Source organism: Pestalotiopsis fici (assembly GCF_000516985.1).
Source record: "Pestalotiopsis fici W106-1 unplaced genomic scaffold PFICI_Scf_12, whole genome shotgun sequence".
Classification (NCBI taxonomy): domain Eukaryota; kingdom Fungi; phylum Ascomycota; class Sordariomycetes; order Amphisphaeriales; family Sporocadaceae; genus Pestalotiopsis; species Pestalotiopsis fici.
The window spans coordinates 1,929,971-1,944,766 of NW_006917102.1; the positions used below are offsets into that span (position 1 = coordinate 1,929,971).

Consider the following 14,796-nt stretch of genomic DNA (forward strand, 5'->3'; position numbering starts at 1 on the left):
GTCCATACAGAGGCATATTCAATTCAGCATGCAAGGCCATCCAGTTTATGAGCTATATTGATTATGATGTGCTGGCAAAAGCAGAAAGGTCACGGGTCGGGTGAGAATGGACCAGGTCCAAACGCGGTCGGTCTCGGACGCAGCATGTTCGGCGCAAATATTGTCGGAACTACAATACATAAAGTGTTCCAGCGCATGTAGGCAAGAAGGATCCAATTACCTCACAACTAACACTGCTGACGGGCATAAGGGAAATTCTCAATGCTCTGTCCCTCGGCCCGATTTTGAATGAGAGCAGCAGGCCGCAGAAGGTGATTACAAGTGATGCAAAACTTGAAAGAGACCGGAGGAGTGGCAGGCGACTTGCACCACCCAAGCACCCACACACATTTTCCATGTCGTTCGTTCACCGTATTGTGATACCGCCTTCTCCCAACCTAACAACTTGATCAGCAGAACTACATATATCCCCAACGCTTGCCAGATGAGGCTAAGCATGTGAGATGAAGGCACACTTTTGCAGCAATTTTTCAGTCTCTGTGAACAATATTTAGTTTTTTCCATCCAATGCGATCAAGTTGGACAACTATTAAGTGGTTCCCGCGTGGGTCTCTTTACTGGGCCGCTATTATGGAGTAAATTACGCGGCAACAACCCGATTCCTAGGAGCAGGCTCAACCTAGACTAAATGAAGGGCGGCCCGGATCTGGCATTCCAGGGCACAAGGACTATACTGAAGAAGAAAAGCCAGAGTAGGAGAAAAAAAAAAGAATAATTAACCGAAACATGAGATTCTGAAGCCGCCGCGCCAATGACGGATCCGGCGAGATACTGGCCGGGCGGCGTCCCTTCCGAAGTTCGATTCCACCCAACTCCCATCCGTGGGTCCTTGAGAAACGAGATCAAAGGTTGGCAGCTTTTCCTCAAGGTGAGTTGAAAAGAGTAACATGGCAATTTCCCCCAACCTCATACCCGCCCCGACGAGTCATGTTTTCTCTCATGCTATACTGCATAACATTTACACCCATGACAACTCGCTAAAACCTTTGGGCAAACCAGGAGAATGCAGTCGGCCGTGGGCCAGGGGACACTGATGACACTTTTGAAGTGCGGCAGAGACGCAAGCTCATGCAGAGGTGGGCTTCCATGAGCCAGTCGGACCGCGACGCTTATCAGAACCGCGCCCCATGTAGAGCCGGGGACTCGTGGTACCCCGAGGTGCTCCGGAGCCGCTCCTCCTCCTCCTTGTTCTCGTCGGGCATGGAAGAAACGCCAGGGACGCCGGCCGAGAATGTCAGGCTCGTCAATCTCATTGCGCCGCTGCCCCTGGGCCCCCGGAACCGGGCCCTGTGGACCAAGATGCGCATCATGCTGTATAATCTCGACGGAGACAATGGCACCATATTCCAGTGGCAGGACGACGACGAAAAGATTACTTATTGCGTGCCCAACGATGCCGAGCCCAACCTGCTCACGTCAAACACCTTTCTCAAGTGGTGCTATATCGAAAACGCCAACTTTGATTGCATGGCCATGACCAGGAGCGGGACGGTGATATTGCATAGGAGGCGGAGCACGGTGGTGCTGATTGACCAGGAGGCACTCGACACGGGTCTGATTCTGCTTTGCCGCCTGGCCAACAATGGACAAGTCTTGGCCGAGGGAAGAGTCTGGCCGTTGAGGATGAAGGACGCCTACGAAAAGATGACTATCCTCGGTTGGTCTGTTGACGAGGTGCTCGAGGGTGACACTTTTAAAAACCCTTATAGACTGAGGTAAGTCCCAATCCTCAGGGACATTGACTTGCTGCATTTTGTCTCGTCTTCAGCGGGACACCTGCTAATCTAACCATATCGATAGTTCGAATATGGAGGAGCCATTACTCGACATTCTCGACGCCAAAGCCCCATACATTTACCAGCCCGACATTGATCTCTGGATGGAAGCTATTGAGAGATGCGCCCCAGGTTATCTGGAGATGGAGGACGAAAATGATGGCATGGTTGAAGATTATGACCATGACAATTTCAGGACCAATGAAGAGTTGGCGCATCTCCCTTGGAGCGATGAGCTCTAGCTGATAGCAACCAAAATGACTGACTGAACCAGCTCATATCAAGGTTGCCAGTAGATCTAAAAAATAAATCCTTCATAGAGTTCATGCTGGAAATTCGGCAGCGGCATAGATTGTATGTATATGGGAAAGAGAAAAGTCCTTGTCCTTTTTAACTATAGAGATACACCAGTAAAAAGTCACAAGACCAATGAACGATGCTTGCTTGAATTGATTCAGATATAAAAACCAATAAATGAGTATCAGAATGGTAAAAAGCCACATGGCAGCGAAAGCTATTGGATATTTCGGTACGAGTTGCCTAGGACAAGATGGATGGACTAAGCAAAGGAATTGGTTGGCACTTGTTGTCTCTATTCAAGATATTAGATTGCTCGAGAATTAACGATCTTTATTTGGATCAGAAAATCTATGACTTGGATCTGTATATCAAACATTAGACATACGAGGAGCTCTAATCGGCAAGATGACAACCATGGTCCGAAGGATCGCCTGGCCAATGCTGGGTAATAAAGGGCGATGGGAATGTTTCCTGCTGGAGTAGCCAAGAACGGAGTCATCAATGAGATGGTTGGTCGAGGAGTAGAAATTCGGACTTGAATCAGTCGACATCTTCCAGATTGACACCCTCTGGAGGCGTATATGGCTCTCCCGTTTGCGACTTCCAGGCTTGCGTGACATATCTATTTGGGGGGTTAGAGGCTAAACGACATACTTGGCAAAAACGAGAGCTGGCTTACTTGGTGTGGCTTCCTCGTGCAGCAAGCTCACCCTTGCTGTTCGTAAAGGTAATGGATGTGTATGCAAGAGTCTTGCCGACTGTCATGTATGTGAGTATCTGCCTGACAATGTATGAAAGGGCGGCTTACTCTTGTCGCACACTGCAGTTGCTGAAAGCTTTTCTCCGACCTTGCCTCCGCTGCTCAAGTATGTGACTGAATAAAGTCAGCAGATATATTTCGAGAAGAAATGGGTGGGGCATTACCGTTCAGATCTGTCGAGACGCCCGTGGCATACAGCCCCATGGAGGCGACGGCGAGCGATCCACCCAAGTCAACCATGCTGGCAATTGTACCTCCATGGAGGATCTTGAGTCGGTTCTTGAAGTATCATTAGTCTCCATGGCGGATCATCCTCCATTGGAAGTTGTGACAAACCGTGTGATCCTTGGTTATGTCCAACTCAAAGTCCACTCTGCCTCGCACGGCATTGACAATCCTCAACTGCTCATGTCAGTGGGTTCGTCTGTACCGGACACAAGACGGGACACTTACATGAGGCCCAAGCAATCTATATCAAACATATATCTCTGTCAGCTCCAACAAGGCGAGGATTTGTGGCGGGAGATGGCGATATCTCTTTATCTGGCTCAATGGCGACTAACCTCGGCTCCAGACCGGACTCGGCCATGAACGACTTCAAGACCTGGGAGAATCAAGTCAGTTTCATAACTTGATGGATTGAAATTTGGATTTTCCAAAACTTACACCCTTGACGAATTTGACTGGAGTTGCTTTTTGAGACATTGTGGGCGACTATTCGAGTATACCAACGGATGATATATGGAATAAAGAAGAGTGCATTTGATGTGTCTACGTCAAAACATGCTGTAGTTGGCCAATGGATCAGCGGAGCGAATGCCCCAGACGCGGCTAACCACAGTCCTGGCTTCGGCCGATTCGACCCGCTAAACGAATGACGGGGTCCCGCCAAAGTGGTCTGGCGGCTCTCAGTTGGGTTATGGGCTCAATTATGGGCGCTGGACCCCTGCCATTCTCCAAGAGCTCAAAGAAAATATAGTGGGTCCGCAAGCAGAAAAAAAGAAGCAGGAAATGCAACCTTCCATCTGGAGAATTGCCTGTCATACAAACATTCAATTAGCCGCCGCCGCCCAAGTATCTGACAAGACGAGGAGGCGGTCAGCGCAACCCTCTCTCACTTGATTCTAGAGTATTATCTTTTAGCCTCGTGTCGTACGAGCTGAGAGGTTTGAACTCTACGTGTCGTTTTCTTGGAATTAGACATGGCCGGAGATTCAGCCGCGAAAACAACATTGCAGTCCGACAGTGAAGGATATACGCGCCTACACATCACGCCACTGGATGCCGACCTTCTGAAAGTCGTAGTCCCCGCCGCCGTCCTGCCGCAAGCCCGCAACATCTCCTATCACAACCTCGAGACCCTTCCCGAGAAGCGATACGGCTTTGTCGAGCTGCCCCTCGCCGACGCCGACAAGCTGCGCAAGAAGCTCAACGGCGCAACTCTCAGGGGCACCAAGGTGCGCATTGATCAAGCCCGCCCTGAGTCGATACACGAACCCAACGGCGGCGCCATGGCAGACGAAAACAAGGTCAAGAAGCCCAAGAAGGAGAAGAAGTCCAAGCTCAAGGAGAGCGAAAAGTTCAAGAAGCGCAAGTGGGAGGGCGAGGAGGTCGAGGGCGCCGTGATTCAGGACCGCAAGATCAAGCGTGGCTGGACCGTTACAGAGAGCGACAAGATTCAGGAGAAGCGCAGGGACAGGAACAAGAAGGGCAAGGATGCCGACGGCAAGAAGGAGAAGAAGCTCAAGAAGAGAGAGGTCAAGTCAAAGTACACGGACGCCCCCGAGTGTCTGTTCAAGCAAACATTGCCAGAGCCCCCAAGCGAGAGCAAGAAGGCCGACGAGGAGGAGGAGGATGAGCCGAAGCGCAAAAAGAGAAAGGGCGCTCGCCAGGTTGTAATGCACGAGTTTGAAAAGACGCACAAGTATCCGACATTCCTGAAGTCGAGCACAGCGACGACGGAATCGAAGCCTTTGACTTTTGAGGACGGCAAGGGCTGGGTCGACGAAGAGGGCAATGTGGTGGAATCACAAAACATCACAAGGCCATCATTTGCAAACGTCAAGGTCGGATTTAAACAAATCGCCAAACCGGCACCCGTGGATGACGACGATACCAGCAGCAGTGGCTCATCTTCAGACTCGGATAGCGATTCAGATGAAGTTGTGAAGCCGACTGCGCCCAAGAAGGAAACAAAGTCTACTCCAGTCCAGCAAGCCGACGATACAACGAGCAGTAGTGGCTCATCCTCGGATGATTCCGACGATTCTTCGGACGAGGAACCAGCACCAAAAGTCCCTGTTACGAAGACAAAAGCAGCAGCTCCCGCGGCCCTCAAGACTAACGCCCCTCTGGCTGATGATTCCGATGGCACAAGTAGCAGCGGTTCATCTTCAGAAAACGAGTCTGATTCAAACGAATCCCCAGTGAAGCAAAAGCCCAAAAGGCTCCAGGTCGATACGCAAACCCCAACTAGTCCCGCAACTGCGGCCAAGAATGATTCAGCTCGTCCAAAGTCCTCTGGCTCAGCTGCGAGTCTCACGATTCAGATCCCACCAGTGACGCCAGCAGCTACCAAGGTGCATCCTCTCGAGGCTCTGTACAAGAGACCCGCTGGTACAGAAGCCGAACCGGACGCTGGCTTTAGCTTCTTTGGAAACAATGACGATATCGAGGAAGATTTGGATGAGGCTGCTGCTCCCAGCAGTCAAGTCCCCATGACACCATTCAGCAAACAAGATTTTGAGGTCAGAAACATTCGCAGTGCTGCACCCACGCCTGATACTGCTCATCCGAGTCGATCTTACAATTTATGGCCGCGACTTGGAGAAGACGACATTGCTGAAGAGGATGAGGAGGACGAGGAGGGTGAAGATGCCGGCGAGGATACCACCATGACTGATGCTACCACGCCCGGAGCCTCCGCCGATAAGTCCAGTTCTAAGAGCGAGTTCCAAAATTGGTTTTGGGAGCATCGTGGTGATTTGAACCGGTCGTGGAAGAAGCGTAGAAAGACGGCGAGCAAGGAGAAGCGCAACCGGGAGAATCGTGCCCGCGCAGCAAGGGCTATATAGACTTAATGCCAATAGTGTAGAGAGAAGAAACACTACGAATCATGTTCACAATCATGCCATTCATCATTCTTTTCATCAGATCAAGACTAGTGATATTTTTTTTCTAGCGAACTTTTGGTCATTCAGCCTATGGTATGTCAGATTCGCCCAACGTCCTCCTCTTCTGAGCATTACCCTTGGACCCCCGAAATTCCATTCAGTTCTTTTTCTTCCTTTTCTCTAGGCAGACTTTCTAGTCAAGGGCGAGCCATGTTACAAAAGATTGATGTTCACATTTTTCTTTTGCCCTGCCCGGTACTTGCATTGTCCACGACGCCAAGTATCAAATCGATGCGCCTTTTCTTGTCAAACACCATTACCATATACGTCTCATGAAAATCCGAGTACGTCTTTCTCATCTCTGGGAGGGTTTGTGGGGTTGTACAACTTTGAACTCTCTTTCGAGAAGACAGCGGGTTGTACGCCGCGTCCTTGGGAGGGGGTATCATGATGGTCGTAACGCTGAAAGCATGTAAATGCTGGGAAAACTTTTCCTTTTCTGTCATCTTTTGGGGGTGTCTCGTCAAGAGCAAGGGAAACAAAGTGTACGCCGTTGGGGTATCTTGCCGAAACGCCTGAAGAATGCAAGTATGATTCAGTGAAACTTTTTTTTTGGTACAGTTTTGTCGTTTTCCGAGTGTTTTTGGTTCTCAGAAGAGAAATGTTTTTAGGTGTAAATGCATCGAAAAGGAGATTGAAAACTCCTTGGGCGGAAAAGCCATCAAATGCCATGGTGTACAAGACAGATTGTGGATGAACTCAAAAGCAGAAAAAAAGGCAGCAACTTGGCCTCATGCTTTCTTTTCATCCTGTCGATTTCCGTGTATACAACGCGGAGATGCGGCAAATACAAGAATGCAAAAGACGAGTGCCATTGAGAAAAGAAAGAATGAGCCAAACTTTCTCATCCTGAAAGGAGTCGCGAGTTGGCAAAAACAAGAAGGGAGAGGTCAATCGTCGAAAACAGAATGGGCTCCACAAGAAAAGCGATGGCGGAATGGATCTCTCAAGTCCATGAATAGAATCGCCCCAAAAGACAAACGCTGGAATGATGAAATGTTCAGAGTGTTTCCTCCAAACTCTCCCGCCCCGTTGCTCAAAAGCAGGGAAGCAGAACCGAGGAGAAGAAGTGATTGTTTTCTCTAGTTTAGCGACCTTGTTGCAACCTAGGAGAGAGCCCTCCATCATGCGAGGATAGGATTATTAGCGGGAGATGCGGTAGCTTGCGGTGCGCATAGACGAACGGGCAGTGCCGGACTCGCTGCGCTCCTCAATGGGTGTCATGGCATAAAAGCCATAGTTTGTATCTCGCTGGTGAGGAGTAGCAGATGAAAAGGGACCAGATGAGGGGCCGGGGTCGCCAGACATGTACTCATTGCTCATTCTTCTCTGGGTGCTGTGAATCTTGCCGGCATCATAATCAATCTGGCGCCAGTGGTCGGGAATGGGATGAGAGCCCAGAGCTTCGTCGCGGCGGCCCAGCGAAGCTTGGGAAATGCTGCGCTTCATACCACCACCACGGGGGATGGAGAACTCGGCGGCGTGGTGTGCGGAAACGCTCGACGTGGCGCCCTGAAAGTCAAAGGGCGACGAGGAAACAATCTGGGGCGAGGCGCTTGCCTTGGTGTGAGGGGTTCGCAGCGGGGAGGACACCATGGAGCGATCGTCAGATGAGGACGACAAGTCGGCCACGGCCGAAGAATGGGGGATATGCACCTTGGTTGCAGCTGTGGGAATCGAAATGATGGACATTTGCTCTGCCGACAGAACTGATCCGTAGTCGGAATCGAGCTGGGGTGCGGATCCAGGTGTCGAAGAACTCTTCGGGGTAGGAGTGACTTGCTCCAAGGGGCTGTCAATCTTCTGCAGATCAGAGCGGCCACTGTGATAGGTAAGTCCGGATGAGATGCTTGGGGTGGGCGAGGACTCATCGCAATGACCAACGAGAGAGTCGGAAATGGCGATACTAATGCCACTGGGGTCGACATCCTCATTCTGGGCAATGGTGCGGTCAAGATCATGGGAGAAATCATTGTAGACAGCAACAGGAGTACGCACGTTGGGGTTTTGGCTGCGAGTGACCAAGACACTCTGACTGTAAATAGAAGGAAGAGTCGCTGGCGTAGGCAGGTTCTCATTGTCTCTTCCTACAGCAGCCTCAAGTTCATGTGCCAGTTGCATGGGGTCATTCGTCGGGCGCGAAAAGTTGCGAGTGCCAACGGGCTGAAGCTCGATCGAATCGTCGTGTCGCTGCTGAGAGCGATGGCCACGAACGATGCGGGTACTCGTACGACGAGCGTGCATCATGGCAAACGGAAAGCCGAATAGGGCAAAGGCAAAGACCGAGAGCATGAGCCAGATTATTGTGCCGTTAGAAGCGTCTTGGCCATCATGCGAGGCAACAGTGATGATGGTGACTGCGGCAGTGGTTGAAGTGTAGCTCAACTCGGCCAAGGCAACAAAGAGCCAGTACAAAAACTGATCCGGTCTACCACGAAAGACCATGGTCTCGATGCGAAGGTTGCTGTGCTTCTTGATGGTGCGGTTGGAGATGCGACGGGCATAGCAAACGGCGAATAGCGGACCGAAAACCAGAATGCCAATGAGGGAAGCAACGAGGCCGCGAAGCGCGCCCTCATCATACTGTTGCTCACTTTCAGAATTGTAGGCCAGGATCGAGACGCAAACAATAACAATGGTGTAAGCAGCCTGCGCGAGAATTGCCAAGATCCAGAACAAGATGGTGATTGTTGCAGGGCTGAGATTCTGAAGAAGGTTCACCAGTCCCGAGTTTCCACCACCGTTGCGACGATTTCCACCAGAGCCTGGCCAGCCAAAGTTGCGGTTACGGTTGGCAAAGTCTCCAGTGTCGGGAGGAGTGGCATAGATGACAGTTGTAGTACCAAAGGACTCAATAACCTCCTCACTGTCGTTTCGGACAGGCTTCTTGGGAATGTGCGCTTCACCAATCGGAGATATGGCATTTGGAATAGTGACTTGCAAGGAAGTGCGGTTGCCTCGACGTGTGGGAGGACGGGGAGCCACAAGTCCACGGGAACTATTATGCTCATCGGTGTCGTTGGCGTTGTTCTGCTCAACTGTGCTGTCCGGGGCAGAAATGTTGATGTTGGCAGCCGCAGCATTAGCCTGGGAATAAGCCTCAATCGAGTCGCGGTGTTCCTCAAAGAAACCAGAAAGACCAGGACCTGCACCGTCGTCTCGACGGAAACCAAACGGCTTTCCAATAGCACGGCGCTCAGGCTCAGTATGACTGAACATGGAGCCAATGGTGCCACTGAAGTCGCGAGAAAGGCTAGAGATAAGACCGCCACGCTTCTTCTCGGGCACAGCCTTGTTGCCATTGAGTGTTGCTGCCGTGTCAGACGAAGCCAGTCGCTGTTCGAGAGCCTTGGCATCAGCCTGGGCAGTATACTCGGCCAAAGTAGGAATTCCCAGAGCGGCTCTTGCCTCGGCGGCGTGAGCCTCTGGATCGGCTGGCGTCTTGGGGGCGCCAGCGTACAGCTCAGGGAGCATTGCGCGGTTGATCTCGCGCTGCTCGACCTGCTGCTCGTGTCGCTTGCGCTTGGCAAGCTGAGCCGCCGTCGGGCCGCTCCACGTCGTGTAGCTGTCGTAGCTACCCGCCGTGGTGGGCTCGACCTCGTCGTCAAGACGCTCGTAGGTGGCGTCTTGACGACGGGACTCCTTGCCCAAGGGAGTCGGCGAACTCGGGCCGGCGACAGCCTTGCCCGAGGACATGGCGCGGAATATTCTGCGCGAGGAAAATTATCGTTAGAATTTTTCGAGAAAAATGTTCGAGAAAAATTCAGATGAGAAGAAAAACAGGTACTTACAATGCGAGCGAACAGACCGACGACGACGATGGCGTTGCCCGGGGGGAGAAAGTGGTGGTGGTTGCGGCGGCGGCGGCGCGGCGGCGAGCGAGCAAACGCGTCTTGACCAAGTCAGCTCTCTCGATCTGAAGTTGTAAAAAATAAACAAGAGATGAAAACATTGATACTTACTGTCGTATGATGCAGTCGTAATGTCTGGCAAAATGGCCAAGTCGCGCTGTTCGATGGTGATGGGGAAGAGAAGGTGAGGTGTGATGGTGATGGTTGGAAAGAGTTGCAAAGTTGGGACAGTGGCCTGCAAGGTGAAAAGATTTGAAGCTGCCCCACGATTTGTCTGCAGCTGGCAAGTGCACTGAGCGCGAGGATGTGACCTGACTGAAGCTATTCCGGAGCTTCGTGGCGCATGAGTGGCCGGATCTCACGATGTCTCCACGCGCGGGTACGGGCAAGTGGCCATGGGCTCAGCTAAACGAGGCGGGTACGCAAAGCGAGAAGGTGCTTAATGACGATGATAAAATAATCCTGCAGATAATGCCAACACGTCGCCGTCGACACGTAGATTGACAATATAATGTTGATGTTGGTGAATGGTGGTGGTAGGAGATGGTGATGTGGTTGAGGTGGCTGTAGGCGCTCGTAGTGATTTTGTTGTTTTCAGCAGCACGGACGGCGACGCGAGTTACCCGGAGCGCTCATAGGGGCTACACAAATAATGGAAGAGATAATATGTTGGTCAAAGAAAGCTTTGAAAAGCAAATAAGGATTTCGCCGACCTTCATGGCGGTTGTGATGAAAGGTGAACTTCCCAGCACGAGTACTGACTGGCCTAGGAATAGTAACCCAAGGCGTTTGCTAAGCAAAGCTCATCACTGTGTGACTCTTGCTATTGGTCCAGTCCGCAGACATGAAACTGCCTCAGGCTCATCCAAACTTTGCAGAGCAATCGTCCATTACTCCATCACGGGCATGGACAGACAATTGATGATACATCCACAGCATATTTTCGGCACACCGTGAACGTGCTCTATTGTTCTGATTTTCACCACCTGTTGTGAGTGAATATTAATCAACGTGACTAGATCTGTCGACAGAGACCGTTTTGAAACCCAGATAATGTGATAATTGGTTCCGTTGCCTCTTACCAATATATCGAACACTCTGCCAGTGAGCCCTTGCTGGCTATCACGTTACCATCAGCCATTCTGGCCAGCCTACTGTGCCACCAACAAAGTTACAGCTTCGATACAGAGTTTGATATTCCGAAGGAAACATATTATTAGTGCAATTCTGGATCTGCTCATGAGAAGTTGCATTGTCATGCCATTGAACAATGATTCCGTCGCATTAAAATTTGCACAGTTATTTATAAGCAGCATCAGACGACATAGACGAAAAGGCAACTCATAACTTTTGTGGACATTAGGATTAAACTATATAATCATAAGGGATATGCTGCAATATCCCTTTCGTCCGAACTACTTAGCTCTTTTTGCTTATAAGCTTGACATGGGACGGAAAGAACAACAAAAGTGGTGACCAATATGATAACCATAACTGACACAATGGCAAGCTTCTTGAATAGGAAATCAAACTTATGTGCCAGAAGTCTTTAAATGCTCGGTCTTTATTCAATATTGCTCTCAGTCATTGCTTGTGCCTTCTCCCAGCTTGACGTACATCGTAGGTACAACCAAAGGTAAGAAAAATAGCATATTCTCCAACATGTAAGGGTGTTTACACAAAAATCAGTTGCAATCGTCCCTGCAAACCGAAGATCGGAATTTTCTCCGCCCGTTTGTAGGCTTTTAGCCACAAAGGTAGATTATTTTCAGAGTACCTTTGTGCCTTGAGTTCTTCCTTTTTGCAAACGGGTAATGCAGACTCAACGTTTCTGGATGGCCTGAAAAAACTTTGCAGTCATTAGATTTATTGAACCTGAACTACTTACTGGCACAGCGATAACTACATATCAAACACAAGATTTCTACGACTTGGAGCTGTAAAATAACCAAGGTTATGATTCACAACAGCTTACCACAGGTGCATCGTGGGCAGCTTGTTTGAGAATATTCAAGTGTGACTGTGCAAGCAGTGGGCGGACTGTCCACATTCCCAGACTTGGCAATGCTGACAGTGAATAAATTGTCAAACACCTTAGCAAAGAGCTCTCCCGTGAATTAATGTCTTGATTCAAGAGTCGGGCAACCGATTCTGATTTTATACCAGTGATTGTGGATTTTGTGAGAAGAGGAGGGATGGAAATTACAGAGCAGAGATGAACCAGGGGAGGGAAGAAAAAGGGAGAAATAGGAGAACGAGAAAAATAAAATTAGAAAAAGAGATAAAAAAAACTTCTTCCCACAAAAGGCAGATCTGACAATTCGAAGAATCGAACATCAGACCCCGGAAAAGTGGTTCACTATTTTCCTGGCCGCACACTCAAAGTTGTTACCAACTCGGCCACCGAGGCTCAGACTGGGGAGAACCCCCAGACAGCTCAGGTTTCCTTGGTAGTCTGGTTATTGACTGGGCCAATTATCTTCATTTATCTGCTTTCCTCTTTAATCTCAATGCCTCCATTCATTCAACTCGCCTCATGACCGAAACGAATTCTTTTAAATTGAAAATACATGACGCATAATAACCAAGACACCTGTTATTGTATACTGCATTTTTACTCCATTGTGAATAACTACAAACTGGCTTGCATCCTCGTACCAGAGTCGACTTCGGATCCGCATTGCCCTTACAGTTGCATGCAAGCACACCTAACATCATTCAATCAAATCTGCTGGTCAGGTCTCTATCAAACCGTGAAAGCTTGCGCCGAAATCGACAAGTGTCACATAATGAACATGGTTAAGTATTAGAGTGCAGGGTTATGCAAGCAACATAAACTCTCATTTCCTTATGCTACAATCCACCAACCAGCATATTTGGAAAGAACAATAATTTATTTACAGGAAGTGATCGACAACCAAGACCACCAACTCCCCTCTCTTGGAATGCTATCATAACCCCAGCATCGGTACCGCAGGAATGGCCCCTAGATCAAGTTGCGCAGCACACGAAGACTGGCACCACCATGAATATTGCGGCGCTTCTCGGAAGTGGTTACGGCGGCCTCGGTAAACAAGCTTGTAGCGTTTGCCACAATGTCGGACATTCTGGTGATCTCTTCAAGGGTGATGGCGTCAACCTTTTTGCTCCAGCCAAGCTCGGAGGGGAGTCTTTCATTCTCTGCAAAAAGGTGTCTCTTGATTAGCGTCTTGTTCATTCGTTCTGTACTGAAATGATATAAGAGGAGATCATACCGAAGAAATATGTCACAAGGGTACGGTTGGCGAGCGCCGTCTCCAGGTCTCCAAAGACAATGAGCGGTGCGGCCATCTCGCCGAGACTGAATGGCTCCGTGTGAGTGGTAAAAGTGTATTCTGGATTGGTCGAGCGGCTCTCAATCTGGCGGAAAAGCTTCGAGTTTGCCAGCTGCTGGGCACTCAAGATTTCCGTGGTCCAGTACTTGCACGACGTGTCAAAGACGGTCTGGTTAAAGACGTGGTTGTTGCCAAAGTAGGCATCGGTGCGCGAAATGGAGGCGTCGTGCTCGAGCACATTGTGGCGGTTCAGGTGGTCGAGCGTGAAAAAGGTCGAGTTGGGGGTAGGGTTGGCAATGATGGCCTGATCCCACATGATGCCGGCGAGGGTCGCGTCAAAGTTGAGTCCGTTGCCCAGGGCCGAGATGGCATTGTCCTTGGTGATGTTGCGGCCGTCTCGGGGGAGGAAGCCATGGTTGGCCAATGTGTTCATCATGGGACAAGGACCGCGAACTTATGGTAGGGAGAATCAGTTAGCTAACGTTCAGTAGGGCGGAGAAAGGGATTCATACAGTCGCCATCAACTGGTGGGTGCCAGTCATGAACCGTGTCTGGCACGCTGGCCAAGGCGAGAGGCAAGCCCACAAGAATTAATTGAAAACGCATGTTGAAATGTTTGTATTGCAATGGGTTGTACTGTAGAGACTGATCTGGACTCTGGAATAACACAAGAGAAGCACAATGGGGTTACTTCTGCCTCTAAATACTGACGCAGCTTATAGGAGAATAGAGTACAAAAGTCTTATAGACTACTATTCGAAACCGAGCTTTACTAACTTCTCTTCTCCTACTCGCTGGCTTTGTTGCTTAGCACCCCGCAATTAGAGCAGATCTCCCAGGGGCGATGCAGGGAGGCTTGGAACCAAGACGGATGCATCGGCGAATCATGGTGCACCTATTAGGCAGTTATAGAGGCGATTTCCCTGGGATCCGTCGTACTGACATTGATTATTTTGACTTGGCTGTGTTGCTTTCTTGTAGCCTAACAGGGATGGGCATGGGAAATGCTCGGGAATTGTATAAAGTGCATATGCCCCTCGCAAATGGATCTCATAGGTTGCTAATTCTTCAGCTCGGAACTGCCTCTGATAGGCTGTCGCTAGAAACAGACACCAACACGGGCCTCTTTATGCGAAGAATGCGAGGAACGCGACCTCGGGAAGCTATAGTACCACTCGAGTCGGAGTTTAGTCACATTGCGATCTGCACTTCGGCTCAATGCCTATTCCCTGTGCACTGCTCCTTTGACTGCATCATCGTCCCGATTGAAGGGAAAATGGAGGCTCGCAAAAAAGCTCAATCTTTTCACTTATAACTTGGCGCGCCTCGACTCAACAAAGCTTCTCGTCTCAAATAAACTTTCAAGTAGGCCGATTGACCTGTAATAGGCCCGAGTCCATGCCACATGCCCAGTTGTCCGCAAAACACCACATAATGGCGCCAAGAAATCAAACCCCGTCATCTCATACTCGATGGAGCATCTGGTCAAACAGGGACATGTCTTGCTGAGACCTGGGAGAACAGGTCGCGCGTTGTCCAGCATCGCCTCCCTTTTGTTGGTAG

The 14,796-nt window shown here is 49.9% G+C and overlaps 5 protein-coding genes across 5 annotated transcripts; 2 read left to right on the top strand and 3 right to left on the bottom strand.

Annotated features, from left to right (window-relative positions):
• Positions 1-811: 811 nt before the first annotated feature.
• PFICI_14321 (uncharacterized protein) lies at positions 812-2,077 on the top strand (the record flags this gene model as incomplete). Its single annotated transcript, XM_007842902.1, has 3 exons — positions 812-928; positions 1,060-1,775; positions 1,861-2,077. 3 exons carry the CDS (start codon positions 812-814, stop codon positions 2,075-2,077), a joined length of 1,050 nt encoding a protein of 349 aa, XP_007841093.1.
• Positions 2,078-2,675: 598 nt separating this feature from the next.
• On the bottom strand, positions 2,676-3,600 carry PFICI_14322 (uncharacterized protein; the record flags this gene model as incomplete). Its single annotated transcript, XM_007842903.1, has 8 exons — positions 2,676-2,757; positions 2,815-2,893; positions 2,944-3,009; positions 3,060-3,174; positions 3,232-3,297; positions 3,349-3,364; positions 3,459-3,499; positions 3,562-3,600. The coding sequence occupies 8 exons, from the start codon at positions 3,598-3,600 to the stop codon at positions 2,676-2,678; spliced, it is 504 nt and encodes a 167-aa protein (XP_007841094.1).
• Positions 3,601-4,097: 497 nt separating this feature from the next.
• On the top strand, positions 4,098-5,969 carry PFICI_14323 (uncharacterized protein; the record flags this gene model as incomplete). Its single annotated transcript, XM_007842904.1, has 1 exon — positions 4,098-5,969. The coding sequence occupies one exon, from the start codon at positions 4,098-4,100 to the stop codon at positions 5,967-5,969; it is 1,872 nt and encodes a 623-aa protein (XP_007841095.1).
• Positions 5,970-7,211: 1,242 nt separating this feature from the next.
• Positions 7,212-9,764, bottom strand: PFICI_14324 (uncharacterized protein; the record flags this gene model as incomplete). Its single annotated transcript, XM_007842905.1, has 1 exon — positions 7,212-9,764. One exon carries the CDS (start codon positions 9,762-9,764, stop codon positions 7,212-7,214), a length of 2,553 nt encoding a protein of 850 aa, XP_007841096.1.
• Positions 9,765-12,905: 3,141 nt separating this feature from the next.
• PFICI_14325 (uncharacterized protein) lies at positions 12,906-13,666 on the bottom strand (the record flags this gene model as incomplete). Its single annotated transcript, XM_007842906.1, has 2 exons — positions 12,906-13,099; positions 13,174-13,666. The coding sequence occupies 2 exons, from the start codon at positions 13,664-13,666 to the stop codon at positions 12,906-12,908; spliced, it is 687 nt and encodes a 228-aa protein (XP_007841097.1).
• Positions 13,667-14,796: the final 1,130 nt, after the last annotated feature.